Raw genomic sequence first — 23,311 nt, forward strand, 5'->3', positions numbered from 1 at the left:
ATAATAGATTGAAAAAATTAAAGAATACATGAAACAGAAAAACAAGAATAAAAAATAAAAAGACTCATTCACAATTTCTCTCTATTCACTCACTATTTCTCTCTCTCTGGCCTAAAAGTTATACAACTATTTACAAAAATATAATAACGTACAAACAAACAAAAATAATCATTTAATAAAAAAAATGCCCCTTGTCTTACAAGAAAGACAACAAAAATTATTTTATAATTACAATAAAAACTACCTGATAATAATTTTTAAGCCTTAATTTATTATAGTACATTCTTGGATAATACACTCCGATGCAAAAATGAAAAAATATGTGTAAAAAAAAAAAGAGAAAAAAAAGAAAAAGGAACACCTTGGTTATTTAAGATATCAGTTCTTATAACTTCTCAAGTTATATGTAAAACGATTTTTCTGATCTTTCGCTGTTTTATTGTTTTCTTTGGATAAAAAATAATGCCCTCAGTCATGTTTTTATTTAAACTTTGCTAGAGATTAAAATACCTAACAGCGTGCCCCAAAACGATACTATCTGTTAAGAATAAGGAAGTTAAAAAGCGCGTTTGTCGCAGGGAGGAGCAACAGAAGCTCCAATTCTCGGACTAGGTAGAGGAAGAGTTACAGGGACACGTCGAGAATACTTTTTTAAAACTGCTGTTAGATCGTCCCAATTCCTTTTGCTAGAATCTTCTGGTGTAGTATGAAGGAGCCACAAAATCCCATCAATTATTCAGTCACTCGAGCGAGCTGATTGCTCCATCTAGAACTACAAGTGGTGCCTTCTTAAAATTAATTTAACAGCTAGCATTTGACATTTAACTTAACTCTAGAATTTATTTTGTCTTTATTTAGTCCCTCTACCGCGCTTAACGCTATCTATAGCGACGAAACCTTGGTAGTTAAATAACTCATTTCCCAGATTGCTGTTCTAGATTATACTACTCAGTGCGTGTTATTTAGGTATTGAGTTAGTGTAGTTTTCATTTTATTTTACCATCCCAACAACACCACTGCGATGAAGGATGTAGGAAGGGAAAGGTTTAAAGCTCATGTAGACCAGTCATTAGAGCTCATTTTAGATCAGTGGAGAAATGCTGCTTTCTTCAGAGACTCTATTCAGTTGTTAGATTAAGCCAAAGGTTCCGAGATCAGCAGTTAGAATTACCTGCTGCACTACTTTTTCCCCGTCCAAGGTGGTTATAATATTTTAACTAAGAAGAGTGCTCCTTTTATTTTGCACCCGAGTGTATAATCCTTCTTTTTTTATGTATATATATATTTTAAAGAATTTTTTAAATTTTTTAAAATTTTTTTGTTTATTTCGTTGATTGCACTTGTTTATAAATTAAAGTTACTTTTTTTTTTTGCCATAATTGTGGCTTAAATAGTTTTTCAATGTCGATTCACTTATAATATTTAGTTTTAATTTTTTACTTTATTTCACCCCTTCATTTTAATTTTAAGATTTTGTTTTTTCTTTACATCCAAAATAACACTGCACTTTTGAGATCATAAAAACACTGGTATTTTCACACACCAATTTCAATTGTCTCTTTTTTTTTTCTTTTAAATGTTTTCAAGTATTTTCGATTATATTTTGTGTATATAATTGTACTTAACTTAATAATATTATTTTATATACTTATAAATATATAAACAATTTTTCTTTTAATTTTATTTTGTTTAAATAATTAAGAAAACACACCCGTTTAGATTCTTTTTTAATTTCTTTTCCGTGACATCTTATTTTTTCCACTTTTTTTTCATATTCATTTGAACATAGTTTTTTGAGAAATTTTGCGATAGAAATAAAAATTTTAAATACATTTTTCTTTTTTCCAAAAGAAATAAAATAGGAAAAGAAACTACCTTATAGATTTAAAATATGAAATTAATAAACGCAAATGAGAGCGTTTAAATATAATTGACAAAACAATTTGGGCCCGGTTAAATGCCTTACTTTTTTTTTTTTCTATCATTTACTGCATGTATCACTTACAAAAAATAGGAAGTATTGAATTTGAGTGGATTTTGAAACGGAATTTTTTTGGAGGCAGGGTAGAGAACAAAAAAAAAGATTGAAGAATTCAAACTTTCTGCTCTGGATTTCTCTCAGCTTACTTTCTTATATTTTAACTGTTTCTGGCATATATTGTACATACACACGCACACACACAACACACACACACACAGAGCAATCCAACGGGATAAAAAAAAAAATTCAATAACTTCTTTATTCTGAGAAGTGTGCAAACATTAAATTTGAAAATGAGGCTAACCACCGAGCGATGGAGGCTGATTATCTAGCTTACAATTAATTAGAAGATAATAATTTTTTTTTTTTAGCTTTTAGAAATTTTTTTAATAATTATAAAATTTATTTTGTACAAAGAAAATTATCCTGTTACTCAATTTTTTTTTTTTCATTTCGCGAAAAATAAATGTAACAGGACATTAAACAGAACGTGGTGAAAAGAAGTAAGTATCAGGCAATCCTTTTGAACAAGGATCGTCATCTGATAGAATAGAAAGTATTCAAAATCTAAACAAAGATCAATTTTAAACACATAAATGGCGTATTTGAAATATGCATTCACTTTGCTCATATCAAATTGATTTATATTTTGCAGACTACGAGTGTTCAACTCTCCTCATCTGTCATCTTTACTGGTTGCTTATTTGTCCAACTAATGATATTTCTATTATAAATAACGGCAAATAAATAAGACTACTACTACTTCGATATGTAGAAGGAAAGGTCGTGAATATAGGCAATGTTCATCGAATCACATTAGACATGTGATAACAGTCACTAAACTGACAAAGTTGAAATCATACAATTTATCTGCTAACAGATTTCAATATAATATACTTAATACAACAGCTTAATAAAAAAAAAAAAAAAAAGTCTACTTACAGGAACACTCGTTTGATTCAAAAAGTGAGAAGAGAAAATTTTGAGATGACCTTTAAAAAGTGAAAGAAGTTTCAGAGTGCTTTAAAATAATAATAATAATAATGAAAATTTCCTTTTTTGAATATTTTCTTGAGTTTTGATAGTCTCGAGACTTCCAGGAGTACCTTTACTTTGTACGATATGAGATTCAGAGTGCAACCATACATCCCTCGTAGGAAGGCCTTTTTTTAATTGTCGTATGATATGGACGTACATTACAAAGCAAGCATCCAATTTAGTGGGCAGATGCAGTTAATTCTCTGTCATGCTTAATTTAGATCAACATTAATATGGTTAATATGGTATTTAACTTCCATGGGGAACAACATACTATGGATGTCAAATGCTTAAAGAGAACGCTTTTCTTAGCTAATAAATAAATTATATAAAGCGACCACAAATATCTGAGGTTACTAAAATTAAAGGGTTTGAGGTTTTCCTGTGAGGAAATTTACTTTATACCAGTCAGACCTTTGGATGTTTTACCTTTTTACTACAGAATTTTCAAAAGAGAAAACAAAAATCAACAAATTTAAAACCATTGGTAATGCTTAAAAAAAAATTAATCAGAATTAAACAGAAAATTATTATTAGCAAAAATTAAAATTTTAACTAATTACAAACCAATATCAGTCATTCTTTTAACAATTAAAATAATAAGAAATAAATCAACAACAAAAAACGCAGTGTAAAATTATCTGGCATTTATCTGGCAACCCAAAACAGCTCGTTCTTTTTTCAACTTCTAATTTAAAATTTAAGAAATTCAAAATTTATAAAGAACTTATGTTCATACCGATTTCAATTCTTTATTACTTTTATCATTGATAGAATTTTAAAAATTCATAAACTATTTAACATAACTTTTACACTATAATACATAAAGCATTTTTTTATTTCACTTTTGTCTTTTTATTTCTATTATATACCATCAGGTTTATTATAAAGTCTTGGCACCTTACACATATATATAAATATATATATTTAGTGGAAAAAGATGTCACGAATTTAATATATATTTAAAATTATATATTACATGAATTGTCTTTAATATGGGTTTTCCCATTTTTCATCGCGTACTTCTTGCTTAACTGGAAGCGAAGGGTTAAGAGACTCATCGGTCGGAGTCTCAGGGGTGCGTTCCGGAGTTGCTCGTTCCTCAGGTACCGGTGTCGGTTCCACTCTTACTGTTTCTTCGCGTCCTTCTCGATCGAAATCCTCTGTTCTCATTACGCAGACTCCATTGATTATGACCTCTGGTTCCTGTTGTTGCCAATCAGGATTTACCCACTGTGGAGCGGCCGGCTTACGTCGCGAAGCCCTAGGCTCAGGATTTACACGGCTTGACGATTCCGTCATACCAGAGAAAGAATCTTCCGAACCAGCTTGACTTTCCGTCTCTTCAGCTTCATAGTCGTGCTTGAGCGATAGGTCCAGTCCTTGTGGTTCACGCGGACTTCCAAGTTCACCACGGGACATGGCACCTGATAGTTCGGCAGTTGAATGAAAGAACGGTGCTGGAAAAGGAAGAGGAAGACCCAGACGTTGGCTCAGCAATATCCTAAACTGTACTGGGTCAAAACCCGAGCCCTGACCTTCTCTAGACAGAGACTCTCCTTGTGGGCTTTGCTTCAACCTGGAGACACAAACACACATTTATTACTATAAATGCGATATAGAACAGTTAATCTTATATTAACCTTATATACTATATATATATATATATATATACATTCTAAATGAGATTTATTTTTGAATTAATAAGTTCATATTTTTTGTTTTGTTTTTAACAATCAAATTTTACTTTAAATTGTTATTTATTATATTTCTGTTTTTATTGGCACAGTCTAATTTTTTCATCCTTGGTTTACTTGTGTAATGAGGCATCCGTAAAATGTGTCCAATAGATCTACCGTAGGCCCCTACTAAAAATCAATGAGCTTAATAAAATATTAAAATTGGTTTCTTATGGCATTTTTGGTGTGCAAATAAAGGGAATGACAAAGAAAAATATGAGTAAAAAAACAATCATGAATTATAAACATAATGCAATACATAAGAGAACTCAAAAGTCAGTGTTGTCTTCATGCACAAAAAAATTTGTAACCATCTTTTTTGATTGATTAACAAAATTTAAATGAATGAATATTTACCTCATTCTATGGTTGTGGAACCAATTAGTGATGGTCCTAGAGACGAGACTGAGTTCGTTGGCAAGAAATTCAATCGTTGCCAAACTTGGGTAAGGATCCAGGGCAAATGCCAGTCTTAATGCTTCTTTTTGTTCCTCCGAAAAGAAGACCCTGTGCTTCTTGGCCGACGGAGGACTACCGGCGCCTCCCCCACTGTGATAGAACTCTGAAGTATCGTTAGACGAGGTATCACTACTGTTGTCTTGCTGACCAGAACCTCTCCGCCGCTGGAAAACGTTTGTTTTTAATTCAACAAAATTATCATTTAACATATGCTTCAATTTTAGTATTATTGACAAACAAGAAAATGTAACGAGAAGGACAATTTTAAATAATTTGAACGCTGAAAAATTTAGCCTACAATCAAGATCGTCTGGAGAGTATCTAGTGTAGATACTAGGTACTAAACTAGAGAAAATGGTGTAGAAGAAGTAAAAAAAGAGCTAAAGGCAAGATAAGATATAGGCGTGGAAATTAAAGGAAAACTGGCATGGCTGGGGCATGTATGTTGTAAAGTAAAAAAATTGATGGTTGTGGAGAAAGTCTTAAAAAAAAAAAGGTCGTGTAAAACCCAACTAATTGGCAAGTTACTTGCAAATTATAAATCACAATTCAAATAAACGTTATATAATAGGAATATCTGTTGCAAATTAAAAATAATTATTGATCGAAGATCAATTTGATAAATCCAAAAGTTTGACCCCTTGAAAAAGTGCTGTATGACCTTCAATTAATTAGTTAATTGATAATATTGTAGATAGAAAAAGCCAGAAGGCACAGTCCATGCCATTCCATTATTTATTCCATAATTTATAAAAGAAGAAAATATTGCAGAAACTAAAAAATATATTTCTTTGTCAAGTCATTTTTTACCAATGTGTTATTTTTTCTCTTTAAAATAATTTTAGCTGCGAGCTTTGAAACAGCATTGTCTCTTTTTGTCTTGTTTATTAAAACTTTACCTGTCACTGCGAAACAATTTTTATAATTTATATTAAACTGAGGCGTTTATTAAGAGTTTTTTTTTCAATTGAACATTGTGGTCTGCTACCAGGAATCTTAGTGATGTGAGGACTTAATGGAAGTAGTTGCTCGAGATATGAGTTTTATTGTACACTTATTGTTGATTCTAATGCTCCACACTACCTTGCTGGTCAAGATGTTGTGTGTGACGCCAGAACATTGCACATGATGGTCCAGCTCGAAAGAGGTAAGAGAAAATGATTGGAGGCGTTAATGACCGCAGCAGTCGATGCACCCGAAAAAAAAAAATTGTTAATTTTAACCTTCTCTCCAGAATGAATATGCAATTAGGTACCTCCGCCACTTGAGGTGCCTTATTCAATAGTATCAATTGTAACCCTAATGTGGGTGGTAACGTCTCTGAGCTTGGCCTGTTCTTCACAAGCCATCATCATCCTAGATCCCGATGTGTTGCAGAAAGTATCTCTTTATATGAGACAGCTTTTGTAGAATTTGTGAAACAGAGAGGGAAATACGTCTATCTAGCTTTACTTATATGATGACTGTTTAGGTTGTGAAGAGATTAGGCTAGATGAACCTACTGTGGAAGAGTGGTTAGACTGTTCCCTTTAAGATGTTGTCTAGTTTGTTACATGTATTTAAGGGCATTAATTCTGGTCTGGACTCAGCATAGCAGTCCAGCAATAGTTCTTTTTTGGATAGCTATACAAGCTCTAGTGGGACACCATCCAAAGATGGCGTAGGGCTAACTAAACTTTCCCGCATAAGCGAACAATGATAACATTAGTAAAAATAATTTAAAAAAAACATTAAGTGTTCAGGTTTCAACTGAATTTATAATAATTTGTATTTTGTAATCCAAAATCTCACCAACAACAAACGTAAAACGAATTTCAATGCTGAATAAATTCGCATATCTAACTTAAATTCTATAGTGTAAAGCAAATATTTTTTTCATTCATTTCAGCATGCAGTGCAGGATAAATGTACAGTCTAGGATAAAAGTGACTTGAGAATTGCAGATTGAAAAGGAGGGATGGACAAAATAAAATAAAATATTAACGCCTACTGGTTATTAAACAGAAATTATGCATGCTATGTGGTATTTATGAAATTAATTTCAGAAATTATTAATTTACTATGCTATAAATGAGTCTACTTTGGAGACAAATTTATTTTTAAAATAAATCTCAACGTCTTACGACTTGCAATATAGTATTTGATTAAAAGTGGAAGTCCTCTGCACAAACCTGAAGAACTATATAATGTTTGAAAGGAAACGTTGTTAAGTGGAAGCCATTCTACACAAAGTTTTTGAACGCAATTTTTTGAGAGTAGTGTCTTACTGAAACTGTATAAGCAACTCTACACAAAATCTAATGGATACAATTTCTGTAAAGAATTTCAAAGAAGAGAAGACTTGCGAGCTTCGTTACCACTGCTTAACTATATCACATGTATACGAGCAGGTAAATTTGGCGACGAGTAACTAGATTTAGAATAATAATAATAATAATAGTAATAAAACAGAGGAAACGTCCCGTTAAACTGGCAACAAAAATAGATCCGGACAAGCTACCAAAGTGATACTATTGTTATTGTCGTCCTATATTAGTTAAACGGCTTACATCCTTAAACAAAAACAAACATTGCTAATGCTTTAGACTCAACAATACCCTACTTTTTACTTATTTCCAGCAAAAAAAGAAAAAACAAAACAAAAATAAGCTACCATGTTTTACCTAACTGGAAACCACTTATCAATGCCGCCTAACACTTCAACTAATTAAGCGAAAATAATATTACTGACGACTACCTTTCTGGCTGCGATCGACTCTTATTGACTTTATTGAGTAATCCTCATAACTTAGCCCATCAAAAAGGGAGCAGAGAAATAGTTTGACAACGGACTCCTAATTATTGCGGAAACGGTGGAAATGAATCCGATTGAATTAAATCAAAATATATCAAAAAGAAAGAGAAAAAGACGAAAATCGCCTATTCGTCAAATTACCCTCTTGCACAAATTGGAAAGAAATGTCCTTTGACAGAACACCGACATGAATGTTTTTTAATTTCATTATTTTATTTACAAATTAATGATTTAATGAAAATAAAATAAAACTTTTGCTCGTAAAGAAATGATACAGAAGTGAGATACTATTTTTGCAAAAATAAATAAAATAAAAAAAATTCTAAAACATATGATTCTAAAAAAGTAATAATAATCAAACAAAGAAGATAAAAGATAAAGCTGCTACCGCAAAGAAATAATTTAATACCTTATTGAGTTCTCTCCTCTCTGTTTTGATGGCCTGTAGTTTGTCTATGTTGTTCGAGTCGGACAGCCACAACTGCATCCTAATGAATGGTTCACGGCCTTTGATGCTGAGCATATGCCATGGCTTCGGTTTGGAAAGTAGCTCACTGACAGAGCCCTGAGAAAGGCCCAACACTGCCTCACCGAATATCTGGTAGCGAACAATTATAACCTTGCCATCACTAACATGCATCTAACGTTTGTTTTATTTATTTATTTTTTGTATCTATTAATAAGAACCCTGAACGCGTATATAATGTGAAAATTTTAATAAATGATCGCTATTATTAAGATAAAATACATATCTGTTTCTAAAAAAAGAGATATATACTTCTAATGGAAAAAATAAAATAAAATAATGTAACTTTTTTACCTTTTATGAATTTGTTAATAATACTTCATCACACTTCTCACGTAGAAAAGTCACAAACGAATAAAGCAAGAAAACAGTAATACGACTGATCGAAATTGACAAATAAACTGAACACTAAATGGAAACAAAGTTTTTCAATTCAAAATGACATTGTGATTAGAGCACGTTTCAACTATCCTATTAGCGAGCCTTCAGATCCTCAATAATACAAAGCAGTAATCACCATTGAAATGGACAACTTCGCAAGTGCAAGTATATTGGAAAAAAAGCCAGCCTATAGTGTAATTTTGAACATTCAGGCTTCATTTATTCGTAGAGCATGTTATTAAAAAGAATAAGAAGAAAAAAAACCTTTTATCACAGCTGTTGTTATCTGTTGTAAATTATTTATTGCTGCCATTTATTTGTTGTAATTTTAGAAAAGTCTATAGCCTCCCTTAATTATCTTTTCCACATAACAGACAAAAATAGTTTTTTTCGGTATAGCATTAGAAAATGATACAAGAAAAAACAAAAAATTAAGAAAGGAATTCTATGATGGATTTAAAACACCTATTTGATAAGAGAAGGCTAAAATTGTAGAATAGGCTGTGTGGCTAGCAGATAACCTAAATATCAGGAAAACTAAGAAAGTTCAACGGAAAGAAGCATTTGAACAAGAAAAACATTTTTTTTTTTTTTTTTTTTTTAAAAAAGTCCTAATGCCTTTCAAGAGAAACCACAAAAATTGTACGTTTCATTCTGAATATTTAAATGTTTTTGTAGTATTTTCTTATTAATACTTGATATTCTATAATGAAAAAAACATTTAAGAAGGGATATAATTAATTTTTTTTAAAGCAAATAATATGACTAATTATTGTGCAAAAGCAGGCTTATAGTGCAATTACTACCATTTGGTATAGTGTAGGAGTTATGTAAGTTTTTCTTATCTTTGAATTTAATTTTATGAAAAAGGAGGGCCAAAGGATTGAATTGGTTACTTTTCTTTATTTATTATACAAAAAAATGTATGTATTATTTAGAATATTATATTCCACCCTTCTTTGTAAATGTATTCTATATGTACTTATAGTCTTAGGATAGTTAAAAAACTCAATTTGGTGTTATTTACCTCTTGCTCTTGTTCATGACTATTATGAAATTATTCTTGGAGATCAAAATAATAATGATCAAAGTAACATTTCAATTACTTATTATTGATAAAGTAATTATGTGTAATAGTAATTTATTACTTTAAAATTTCAAGTAATAGCCAAACTTTTGTGTTAATCTTTAAAGACCATTTGAAAACAACATGCAGAAGAACTGGAACCTTACCAACTAACATCAAAGATTTAATAGAATCTGTGAATAACGGTCAGTAAACTTTAGTGGTGTGCTATAGCTATAATTCTCATCTGATTGGTTGAAATCAATCAGCTGATAGATTAGAAATATAATAGGAAAGGTTGTTGAGACCATCCTAAAATGGATTGTTTGTTGAGTGCATGATGAACCACAAATAAGGGCGAACAACATGAAGAAAAGTCTAAAAGTTTGTTAACTGAAGGAAACTTCTAGTTATTGGTGGAGAGTTGCAGAATTGTGAAAGGGATTTCCTGGCGAACCCTGAAAACAAGCACAATCCATCTTCTTGGCAAAACGAAGGTTGAGGTAACGAGGACCTGGTTACTGGGCACTATCGTTTAAGGAAACATCTACATAGATTTGGACTAACTGCGATACTCTATTCTATCTCCATGGCCATTGCCTAGATTACGCACGCTTAATTAATTATGATTAAATTAGAAGAATAATATATATACTCGTAAAATAATAATAATAGTTTAGAGGAGTTGTGGTAACCGAGAAAGCGCGGCACGCAAAGCTAAGTTGTATTTTGGTAATGGGCAATTCCCAGTCTTGACTTTGGATTTCATTTAATATGATAATAAGAGAAATTGAAGTTTAGTATGTTAACTATCAGCCTCCGTGCGAAAACGACAACTAATCGGAATTTGGACGTAAATTTCGCCTGTAAAAATAAGCAGGTAACTTGTTCTTTTTATAAAGAAAGGCACCGTTATAGTGCGAATCTTACTCTATATTGAGACAATTAGGATCCCCAACGAACCAAAACAGTCTATACTGAGTTAGCTGCCAAGCACAAAGCCATTCGAGGCATCGAGTAGGCCAACAATTTGGAGAATGTTAATGTCCAGACCTAAAATGAGAGTGATTCTTTTTAGTGCCTCCCACTGTCATTCAATCCGTAATGGCCTTAGACTTCAAAAATGAAAGCTTTGAAAGTACCTGAATGAAAGAGATTAATGACTTTAAAAATAAAGGAGAAAAGATTACAATAGATACCTGGCAAAAGGAGAGTTCCTGCAATGAATAGCATGGAACCATCTGCGTTCCCCATCCCTTTAAGAAATATTAAGGCACAAGTGAAGGCTTAGCGTAAGGAAGGATGGACGTTTAAAGAAAAAGAGATGGGAGTTGGAAAACTTTAGGTGAAATGTTTGAGGAGAATAGGAAAGGCTGAAAAATTGGCAAAAGAAGGGATCTTAACGCCGCTTACATGCTTTGAAACTGCATCTCGTGCGGAACTGCCTGCGAGACTATTAAAGCAGTGGCTCAGAAGGAAACATACCCTAACTAGAGTGTTTCTGGAGGCACCAAGTACGTTCCCGCATACTGCACCTCCTTTGCAAGAGTAAAAACGAATAAAGAGGATTCTAGAAGAGATACAGCGCCTGCCTCCTTAAGGAACACTCAATAGTATGGGCCTCGTGCAGGATCCATTTAGTTGATGAATAAGTTCTTGTTTCGCTCCTAGATAGAAACTGAGACAGATAGTCTTTTTCCTCAATGTTGGCACACATAAACCTTGACCGGATTATAATAAGATAAAAGCAGGGGTGCAAAAAGAGCCTACTTGTGGCGGTCCAAGTGTACACAACCTTTTGTGGTGGCCCCAGTCTTTAGAATTAGTTTAGAGTGGAGTACGTTAAGTCAAAATTGAAAGCTGTACAAAATCAAACTGCTAGAAACCATTGTGGTATTACTAATACCACAAATACTTATCATAAACACCAAATACCATATTTAATTTACCTTTTGGCCGATATTGTTGGCAAGCAGTGCCTCCTTGATTTTAGTGGTGATGGATTGTGTATCCAGATCTTGAGTTAAGGCAGCCATTTCATAAACCGAAGGTGAGACTTGTGGTAGACTTTTTAAGGCTGCTGGCGCACCAGGATACTGTTGCATGCTAACTGGCGTATGACAGGCCGTACTCTGGCTGCCTTGTTGCGGCGGTAATATACATTTTTTTACATCTGGTGGTGTAAGAGGGGAAACGGGCGGAGGCGCCGGTGTATGCTGTTGTGCAATGTGCATACCAGAATTGTGTAGGTATGCTTCATTTCCTCCAAACTTTCCGCAGCCACTTGGCATTCCTTTTGAATGTGGCGTACCTGTTTGGAGAAGTTTATTAATGTTAGCAATATTCCATAAAATTATATGAAATGATAGAAAATGTAATTAATTTGTTTATTTGGTAGAAAAATACAAGGTTGAGTAAACAGCGCAGGAATTGTTGAAGACTTATTGTTTTGGACCAAGCCAAGAGTTCCATCATGCCAAACCATGATCTAGCTGGTCTTGATGATCTTTGAAAATTGATTATAAGCCTGCGGGCCGCTTATAAAGTTATATAATATGTATATCTATTAGACTGGACCAACCATAAAAACCTTTTGCATTGAAAATTCATAATAGAATTAATTATTACTATTATTGTTTTAATTATTATTCATACCTATAAACATAGATAATATAATAATGACCAATTATGAGATGGTCGAAAAATATTTAATTTATTTAATTAGTGAGGTATTTGTTCCTCAACTCATTCACTTATCCGTTGCAAGTCGCTTTAAATTTGTTGAAAGGAGTTGCAGGTTTTCATCCATTATGTTCAAGCGTGATTTATGTTTGGTTCGGTAAATTTCATTTTCTAAAAAACTATTCGCAAAAGAAAAGTAGATCCAAAAGCGCTCACAATTTTTTGGGCCAGATTTCTCGAATTAGAAAATTTTTCGTTTGTGACATACATGTTACATTTGTGATTCTGATGTTTCGAAAATGGGTTTAGTTCATTATTACATTGTAAGTCAATCCGTTTGGAGGTAATAAACAAATTTTGTAAAATTAGGGTGAATCTCGCCGGCCATAAATTTATTCAAGGATGGCCATATATATGATTTCACTTTTAACAATGTGATTTGTTAGTACCAGTCTGTTATTGAGACCAATTTTTTTTATTGAATGGCTAAATTTGTAATATCCTAAGCAATAAAACTGAATTAGTCTACAATTATGTTGCTACAGCTTTGCAATCTATCAAGTTAATTCGTCTGTCCTTAAATTACTTAATTTTTATTAAACGGATCTTTGACTGTATCATCTATCATATTTTTCCTTTTTTTGATACTTTATTTATTCTACATTTCATAATTCGGGGCTGGTGTTGTTTCATAGTTTAGTCGCGGTTGTTTCACATTTGGAAGAAAAAGTAAAAAGGCAAAATCTCTTTCACATGTGCACGCTGGCACACAAATAGATCTGGTTTAATTCAAATTTATTGGATACCTGAAAACGTGATTTTCTAGTAAAAAAAAAAAAAATCAAATTGAAAGACTTACTAGGATTAATACCATAACCACCAGTCCTCATTAGTTTTTCCGGAGCAATCTTGTATTGAGATGCTACCAGTTTATGCACAGCATTTTCATCTTCTAAAAACATTTTCATTCTAATAAATGGTTCTCGGCCTTTTTGTGTGAGCATATGCCAAGGCTTCGGTCGCGCCAGCAAGTCAGACACACTGCCCTGGGATAAACCTAATACTGATTCACCAAATAGCCTTTGGCTGATGGAAAATTGACTTAGTTGTTCTTTTACCTGTAAAAAATAATGTTAAATTTTTTGTAAAATAAATAAATATGTTTAATAATAAAAAAAAAGTAGAAAGTGTTTAAATAAATGATTTACTTTCCATACCTTACGAACAATCTCTTCAGTGTTTAGATTATTAAACTGATCAAATTGTTGTTGTGTTATAGGTGGAAGCACAGCTTTCAGCGGCCGTTGAGATGGTGAATGATGGTGCTGCGAAGGAGGTTGCGAAATGAGGGCGTTTGTTATGGATGCCATCCTCTGTAGGGGACTAACGGCCGCTGCTCCTGATCCGTTACCCACATCTTCCGGTGGTAGGATAACATTACCAAGAGGTGAACCTTCAAAATTTACTGAATTAAAAAAAAAAAGAACCTGCATTTTCCATTATTTTGGCAACCATGTTACCCATTAGTGTCCCAGGACACAAGTCTGACAAAATCTCCCCATTCTAGACTTTGCTATTCAAACTGATACATGTAATTGGATGCGTGTTATTTTTTATTCTAAGAACAAAGCTCGTAAGAAAGACCTATTTTTATTAGCATTTCTTCGGTACGCACAACGGAATTGTTCGTTATATGTAAACCTATCAATCAGATGTACACAAGATTTAGAACCTGGATGTTACTATGTTGGATTCAATCTCGCAAGATGAGTTCTTGTAGATGATAAAGCACCCAGATGATCTACTATGAAATAAATGAAGTGATCTTAGGAATAGCAATTTGTTTGGAGATGACTGAAAGCAAGATAAATTTTGTACGGATCAGAGGATGATCTTAAAAAAAACCAAAGATATGAAAAGAAGAATCACACAAGAGATTGGGCTAAAGAGAGATAGCTGCACTACTCAGCTGTAGCTACAGAGATGATAAGGTGGGAGATCATTCTTCCAGTATGGACACAATAAAGTCCATCTTGTTGAATGGGTTATTTGGTCCTATGAATTTACTGCAAGATTTGATTGAGACTCCGTAAGAGATTTTGCCCTCTTTTTTGACCATGTCAAAAGAGAGATTTAAAGCCTGATCATGAGAGGAATCGAACGATGTACGTTACGGGTGCTTTTTTATTACATCCATACTTTTAGATATAAGTACTTATATTGCACAATGTAGGCTGCATAATTCCTACAGCACTATTTGGGACCGGCAACATGGTCGTACCCCTGTGAACGAACACTCTTGGGCAGTAAGTATAAATAAGCAAATGTAATCTAAAAGACTAAGTATCATCTTAACAAATTTCTAATACTTCATTAAGTTTACCTGGTTCCATTTTGGGTCTGACAAGCGAGAATGCGCTGCCACTGCCGCCGTGCCTTTGATCCTCTTTCTTATCATCATCTATACAACCACCACCACCTCCTCCTCCTCCTCCACTTCCACCATTACCGCTACTTCCGGTCGCACTTTTCTCTCTTTTAATTGGTTTAGGCAAGGATAAATCTTGCGCAATTCCGTTATGCGCAGCCTGTAAACTTTGCGCGTGTAATGCTGCAAGTGGATGGTGTAACGGCCCGCCCGGTGGACCAGCGTTCAATTTCGCTAGCTCTCTTTGGTATGCGTCCATTGCTATTCTTACATCTTCACCCGAGCCACCGCTACTCAGAAAATGTGGAAACACTAATCTGTAATTGTTATGTCAGCATTAAAAAAAATAAATAAAACAAAACGTATACAAACTAAATCCAGGAATTAAAAAAATCTGATTGACAGTATAAAACTTAATTATTTTTCATTCGCAATTATAATTAGTTTTGTTTTTAAGAATAAATATTTCATTCATTTTATGCCAGCATAAATTGAACTCCAGAGTGAGTAAAAAAAAGACTTGCAACCTCTTCAGGGTGTGGTATTATGTTTTTGATATCAGATTTGAAGCTGTATGAAACATTTCAGTTGCTTTATAGGGTAACCTTATAACATCTTTTATGGTGTATCACCTTGTAAGATACATGATATTTACAAATACTGCATATGAAGTGGTTTTTTCTTTTCATTTTAATTCTTTTAAAAGCGTTACTTCTGTGAGGATATTGATGAAAACCTAGGCTTCATTACAACTTCTTTTGTATGATGAGATTCCAGTAGCCAGACTAATTGAAGAGTGCTCTTTCATTTTTTTTTTTACTCAACCCATCATTCTAGAATGATAATTATATTATAATTAGAAAATATAAACAATTTAATAGTACTTTAGGTACCCTGGAAATGGTTGGTCTTCTAGCCGTCGACCCATTAATTTCGCCAGTTCTTCTTGATATATTCTTACTACTTGTTCTTGTGATATGTCATCGTTCTCGTATTTTTTCAGCCGGCGATTTTGGGAATTATCTCGGCCAAGAGGTGATTCAGAGCTCTGGAAAAATATATTTAAAAAAAGTGAATAATGATTTTTGAAGTGGCCACGTATAGGCTCGTGTAAAACTTTAAGGTGAGAGCACTGTGGTTTGGTAGAGATGAACACAGTTTTCTGTTTTGTGTAGGCAAGGACTACTGCTAGGGACGCTCATAATCGTCCAGTTGTTGACAATAATGATTTATAGTCGAATTTACACGTCTAACGTAAATCCTGACCAATGGATTATGTAATAAACTAGAACAGCTCGATGATCCTACACTCCTAAAATTATGGCAATTTGATTATAGGGTACGTGGTTTATCTGTCAACCTGATGGCACCAAGAAGGAGCCAACTCTGTGTCCTAGCTTGGCAGCAAGGATTGTGTATAATTTCGAAAACTGTGGATCCTATGACTACCACAGATCGAAATGTTCATTTTGACCCAACCGCTCAAAGGAACCCAAAAAATTAAAAACAAAAACAAAAAAATAAAATTTATAATACCTGAGGATGATTTGGTGACTTTGAATCATCATTACTGTGGGTATCCTCAGGATGTTGTGGTTTCATCATATGACTGGCTTCGCTCAGGATGTGCGCTATCCTTTCCTCAGTCATTTCCGCTTCGGCGCCACGTCCAGCGAGCACACTGACACCTCCACCGCTATCTTTACCTAGCACACCAGTGAGGAGTTTCAACTGGGTAAAGATAATTGAACGAGCCTCATCTGCTCGCGTTTTATGATTTTTTTAAAAAAGTTATTTTACTTCGAACTTGAGATAATAGTGAGCAAGATGCATAACTTTCAAAGAAAGTGAAATAAGAATGTAAACATTTTTTACACAATTGCCTAAGTCATGGACTAGAGCCTTAAACGGTATTTCTGTGTGAAATTAGTACTGGTTATAACTACCATTGTATTATTGTTAGGATTACTAAACGAGTTTCGCACAGGTTTTAAGAGTCTGTTCGATAGGGGAAGATACAGAAGCAAAAATCGTTTGGACAGAAAAGATGAAATACTACATTTCGTTTCAGGTCGGTTCAGTTATAGATAAGAAACTAATGAGCTGTTATTTTTGAAAGTGGTATAAGTCCAATTATTAAAAAAATGAGTTAATGGTAATTTCAGTAAGATATAGACACATTCTTTCCATATTTATAATAATACATTCAATAGAATACGATTTTTTTTATAACGTCAACAAAAGAATTTTGACTATAAAATGTTATCACAAAAATTTTTTTTTTTGAAAGTGGAATAAGCCCATTTCTAATAATTATAATTATAATTATAAATATCTCGATACATGGAAAAATGGACTTATACCACTTTCAAAAATAACAGCTCAAATAACTAAAACCAACTAAACTAAAGACACTGTTATATCGCAACAAAGCCATTGAAGTAGCCAAAATGCCGAAACGTTTGACAATTTCAACTTTTTTCAGTTTATTAAATTTAATGTTAATTTTAACAACAAATTTGTTAAAAAAAAGAGAGTCACCTTTTTTTGGTATCAAGGATTTTAGAAGCAGCACCGCATTCTCGTCGCAAGCCCATGCGTGCATCTTCCGATAGGAATCTCTGCCTTTTTCAGTCAGTTTATCCCAAGGCTTTGGTTTAGACAGAAGTTCCGAGACAGTACCTTGAGATAGGCCGAGCACATATTTTGCAAATAGCCTTTGACCAACGTTGTGTATGGATAACAGTTCTCTTACCCGCCTGGCTATACTTAAGGTGTCTAAATTTTGGTTGGCGTATTTGTCCATATTGTACCTGAAATGGTAATAATAATATATTAATAATAATAAAATGGGCGCTAATAACCTAAGAGGACTACCTACGGTAGTACAGATTGCCAGGGTACAAAGGATGTTCGATATTTAATATAAAAGTCATATTTAAACTGAGACTAGCCTCAGTAGATTTGGAAACAAAAGCTTTGTACAATACATTTGATAGAACATGAAAGCTAATTTGCAATATCAGGCTGAACCATAGTTCGCGTTTGACTGAAGTAAAATTAGCAAAATTGGACAAGACTTTGCCCAAGATTAAGGTTGATTCACTGATGTTTGGCGTATTGTCTCAAAACAACGTATTAAAAAATGCGATTAGGTTGAGAGGGTTTGTCACCACATAACCAAAGCATTGGGTGACATAATTGAAATTGCACCAATAACATCAGATGTTGACGCACCATAAATCATAAAGACAAAAAAAGGTTGGAATTGATGACAAAATTGCAGTTGATAGCTGCTTTGGATTTACTATTTGAATTGAATTAGATGTAACATATAATTGTAACAATTCTTCCTTGCATTTATTTCTTACAAGTAATGAAATAATACCATATTTAGGGAAGGGATTAGCTATGAGGTTAGCGTATTGGATTCCCCGCAAGGGTCCCGGGTTCGAATCCAGCAGCTATCTCTTAGATTTTCTCTTTTTAGTAACTTCTTACAGTTCATGTCCAGTGATGGACAGTGTTGTCTGTAACAAGAGAACACTGTCTGGAGGCCATCAGTGCACTGAAGAAAGCCACGGGCGCCAATAACCTCAGCTGTTTACGCGCCTTAAATCATAAAAAAAAAATTATTTAAGTTTAAAATTATTTAAATTGTATTTTACCTAAGCATTTCCTGGAGTCTAGCCTCCATTGGGTCTCCTTTAGGTATCAAGGATTCCCCAAATCTGCCAACCATACAGCCAGGATCTTCTAATCTAAAGGGCGATCTGTCGTCAAATCTGAATGGACTTTTTATCACATCGTTCAGATTAAGCGGACCGCCAGCTGGTAGGACATTGTTGTTCAGTCCTACACTCATATTAGCACACATACCATTAGCCAACAATGGATTGTTGTTATTAGTTGTATTATTATTATTGTTGTTATTAGTAGTGCTGTTATTATTGTTATTGCTGTTGTTATTGTTGGTGGTAGATGTGTTACTGTTGTTGTTGCTTCCAGAGATGCTATTATTACTACTCTTGTTGTTATTACTGCTGCTGTTGATGTTGTTATTATTGCTTGGCTGTTCTTGTTCATGGTTTGTCGGACTGGAGGTGCCGTTCACTAACGGGACATCTCCTGCTGGTGAACCTTTGTCGCCATCCCTTTCCCTCGGCTCTTCAGATTTCACTTTACCTAAATGAAAAATATTAATTTATTAATATACAATTTTGATACAACATTTTGCTCCCAAAAGAATATTAAGGTCTGAGTAAGCTTAAAGCAAATTATCTAAGTTTTAAATATTTTTGAACAATTTTAACCACTAATTGCAATGCGATAATATTAATTATAACACCTAGCTAATTGCTTCCATCAAGGCCAACTTTAAAAATTTGAATTGCAGAGTAACCGGTTAGATTTATTATTTAAACTCAGAAGAATTGAAACTCGTCCCTTTTATTTTCAGCCTACCTTCATATTGGCCAGGCCAGGTATTTGGAGGTGGGGTAGGCCTAGCTGACTGCGAGACGATCGTCCTTTCGACGGATCTCCTCCAGTTGGCCACTATCTCCTCTCCGAGAAATGAACCAAAGGTTTCCACGTTATGTAGAGTGGGAACGTCGCTACCTGCTACAAACAAATAAATAAAGAACAAAATTACTTAAATGAGACATTAACCTACCACCTCTATGCCCTAGTTAACTTCATTTCCTGAAGCCCTACTAGATTTTGTTGGGTCAAGAACAATAACTAATCATTCATTTTTTTTTTTATCTAGAGACCATTTGTCGGAAGGATCCAACGCTGAACTAGGTTAATAAAAAATTTGGAAAAGCGATCAAATCTTTTTTTGTTTTACTTTCCAGGTTACACTACTACTAACTGCCCATTTCAAATACCATGGTTCACCCTCCAATTTCTTGGTTTTCAGCGTTAAATTTGTAAACCAGCTGCTTCAGCTTCTTTTTTAAAAAAAATCAATCGAACATACTGTGGTCAAAGCATAGCATTTACTGCTGGGAATAAGACATCAAAATAAATGACAACTCATGAAATTTTTAGACGATTTGTGGCCCTAACCAGCCGGCGTTAAGATTAAATTGTTGTTCAGGTTGATTGTTTTTTTATTTTCGTTTTTTTTTCTACTCCAAAAATTCCCTGGTAATGACCAACTCAAGTAGTGATATAAGTTACCTTAGCTCTGACACACTAGGGTCTGTGTGACAATTTGAATTTAATCTTTCTACGGAAGAAAGTGCATGGTATGGATTAAAAGAATTTGATGATTATGCAATACTGTCCGATCTAGATATTAGGTAAATTTTCTTACTCTGCACTTCAGACGGCGTTATCGACGGTGGAGGTTTAGCTAGCTCCGAAGGGCACTTTTCTGGTTCCTCCTGCTTACACATGTCTTCTCCTCTTAGATTACTGGAATAAAAATAATTTTATAATTAGCTTTTTTCTTAAAATAAAGTAAAAACACGTGAGAATAATGAAACAAGCAAGGATAAACAATGGAAATTTAAAAAACAGAATCCATCAACCAAACTTACCTAACTTGCCGCTTGAGTTCGTTGTAATCTTTTTGGGCTTCGAGGCGAGCTTCCAGCCTACAGATATGCTGTCGTTTATGCTCTAGTTCTTCTTCAAGCCTAGCTATTTGATTAGCAGAATTTTCCTGCAATTTTCCAATACTATTTTGTAATCTTTGTACGTCTTCCAAAAGTTGGGAAATCTGAAACATAAATTAAAGATAATATTTTTTTATTTATTTAATTTTTTGCTAAAAGGAAAAATATGCATGGGTGAACTTTTAAAATGTGGTTTACATCTTGGGTATCAAAAAAACATATTTTGACTTTCTCTAAAGCAAAAAAGTAATTCTGTTTTATTATATTTTTTTGAAACTCAAGATTTCTACTAAATAGATGATTGTCGTCAATACTAATCAACCTGAGATCAGAACATTGGCTTTTACATAGTGATTTGTATGCGTATCTGTCTATAGAGTGTCTGGTGAGCATAAACTCGATAAAAATCTTCAAATTTGATGTTGGTACTGTTTTAGCGTGCCACTAACGAACCCTGACAATAAGTATTTTGACTAAATCAACCAATTGGAAGTGCCATCTTACTAAATCGATTTATCTAGTTTTTGAAATTTTCTTTAAAAAGAAATTTTGCTAGAAAAATTTGAGGACACTTCAAAGAGTGGGGCTGAGAGGGGGTATTAGTGCTTTCCTCTGTCTAGTGGGTGGTAAGCACTCTGAAGATGACTAGAGGTAATTATAAGAATCTTTAATTCTGTATTTCATTAGAAGTATGAAACCGGAAATATAACGTTCAAAACACGTTTATTTGGACATTTTTACGATATCAATTTTTATTGCATTATTCAATAATTTATCAAATACCTATGGGGGAAAAATTAGTAAAAAAAATTTAAATAGTGTTTTTCCTAGAAATAATTACCAAAAACGATTGGCTAATCTCATTGGCGAACGGGATGTGTGGAGTAGGCGGGCTGTAGCTGATGACGTAGTGACACCGTAGCCACTCCCTCACCAATAAAAGCACAGTTATCCAGCACATAAAATGGTGCTCTTTCACTTTCATTCAATCATCTAGATTTTACTTTCTTTTACTTCAGGAAAATATTTCGTTAACGTTTTTGATTCTGCATTACATTAGAAGTATGAAACCGGAAATATAACGTTCAAAACACGTTTATTTGGACATTTTTACGATATCAATTTTTATTGCATTATTCAATAATTTATCAAATACCTATGGGGGAAAAATTAGTAAAAAAAATTTAAATAGTGTTTTTCCTAGAAATAATTACCAAAAACGATTGGCTAATCTCATTGGCGAACGGGATGTCTGGAGTAGGCGGTCTGTAGCTGATGACGTAGTGACACCGTAGCCACTCCCTCACCAATAAAAGCACAGTTATCCAGCACATAAAATGGTGCTCTTTCACTTTCATTCAATCATCTAGATTTTACTTTCTTTTACTTCAGGAAAATATTTCGTTAACGTTTTTGATTCTGCATTACATTAGAAGTATGAAACCGGAAATATAACGTTCAAAACACGTTTATTTGGACATTTTTACGATATCAATTTTTATTGCATTATTCAATAATTTATCAAATACCTATGGGGGAAAAATTAGTAAAAAAAATTTAAATAGTGTTTTTCCTAGAAATAATTACCAAAAACGATTGGCTAATCTCATTGGCGAACGGGATGTCTGGAGTAGGCGGTCTGTAGCTGATGACGTAGTGACACCGTAGCCACTCCCTCACCAATAAAAGCACAGTTATCCAGCACATAAAATGGTGCTCTTTCACTTTCATTCAATCATCTAGATTTTACTTTCTTTTACTTCAGGAAAATATTTCGTTAACGTTTTTGATTCTGCATTACATTAGAAGTATGAAACCGGAAATATAACGTTCAAAACTTGTATATTTGGACATTTTTACGATATCAATTTTTATTGCATTATTCAATAATTTATCAAATACCTATGGGGGAAAAATTAGTAAAAAAAATTTAAATAGTGTTTTTCCTAGAAATAATTACCAAAAACGATTGGCTAATCTCATTGGCTAACGGGATGTGTGAAGTAGGCGGGCTGTAGCTGATGACGTAGTGGCACCGTAAGTCACTCCCTCACCAATAAAATTATCTAGATTTTACTTTCTTTTACTTCAGGAAAATATTTCGTTAACTTTTTTGAATCTTCATTACATTAGTGATATAAGTGTAATAATTACAATTAAATTTTCAGTCTCCAGCGGTAAATACGCACTATGAAGAAAACTGCAGGTAGGTATAAGATTTATTTGAGATTTACATTTATTTGTTAGTTATCTTTAAAACATTGTATTCCTTGTAGTATTAGGCCTTAGGCACACAGAAAGCTGTCGGGCAGCGATCCAGCGGTAGTCGCGGCGTTCTGCGATATGGGGACGTCACACAGGACGCGATTATTTTGTTAGAGCGGTCCACTTTGGAAGCTTTCTTCTTGAGAAGTAGTAGTGCGTTTTTTTTTTTTTTTGTATTAAAGCTATTACAGAATTACAGCTATTTGTTAATAGCTGTATCCTTTACTTTACACATTCATCTCTTCAGTATCAATTTTTCTCCATCTTCATCTACCCTCCATCTTTTGTTTGCCCTCTTTATGGCCCTGGCCCTTCTGGCCTTGAC

General features: G+C 33.6%; 1 protein-coding gene across 12 annotated transcripts in view; it reads right to left on the bottom strand.

The window, feature by feature from the left end:
* Positions 1-3,859: 3,859 nt before the first annotated feature.
* Positions 3,860-23,311, bottom strand: part of ct (homeobox protein, cut) — a 172,554-nt gene continuing 153,102 nt past the window's right edge. For 6 of the 12 annotated variants that reach the window (XM_074143030.1, XM_074143032.1, XM_074143022.1 and 3 more), the window contains 14 exons: positions 20,644-20,825; positions 20,418-20,518; positions 19,559-19,717; positions 18,763-19,279; positions 17,636-17,907; positions 16,631-16,800; positions 15,979-16,142; positions 15,050-15,411; positions 13,884-14,119; positions 13,526-13,784; positions 11,934-12,295; positions 8,421-8,609; positions 5,116-5,381; positions 3,860-4,598 (listed from right to left, as the gene is read on the bottom strand). In XM_074143030.1, coding sequence (XP_073999131.1) covers positions 4,010-4,598; positions 5,116-5,381; positions 8,421-8,609; positions 11,934-12,295; positions 13,526-13,784; positions 13,884-14,119; positions 15,050-15,411; positions 15,979-16,142; positions 16,631-16,800; positions 17,636-17,907; positions 18,763-19,279; positions 19,559-19,717; positions 20,418-20,518; positions 20,644-20,825 — 3,828 coding nt within the window. In that variant the 3' untranslated portion in view covers positions 3,860-4,009. The remainder of the gene's footprint in view (positions 4,599-5,115; positions 5,382-8,420; positions 8,610-11,933; positions 12,296-13,525; positions 13,785-13,883; positions 14,120-15,049; positions 15,412-15,978; positions 16,143-16,630; positions 16,801-17,635; positions 17,908-18,762; positions 19,280-19,558; positions 19,718-20,417; positions 20,519-20,643; positions 20,826-23,311) is intronic. The other 6 variants (XM_074143023.1, XM_074143031.1, XM_074143027.1 and 3 more) reach the window with 5 other exon arrangements.

This window comes from Rhodnius prolixus, unplaced genomic scaffold (genome assembly GCF_049639745.1).
Source record: "Rhodnius prolixus isolate KJV_2025 unplaced genomic scaffold, Rpr scaffold_12, whole genome shotgun sequence".
Lineage (NCBI taxonomy): Eukaryota > Metazoa > Arthropoda > Insecta > Hemiptera > Reduviidae > Rhodnius > Rhodnius prolixus.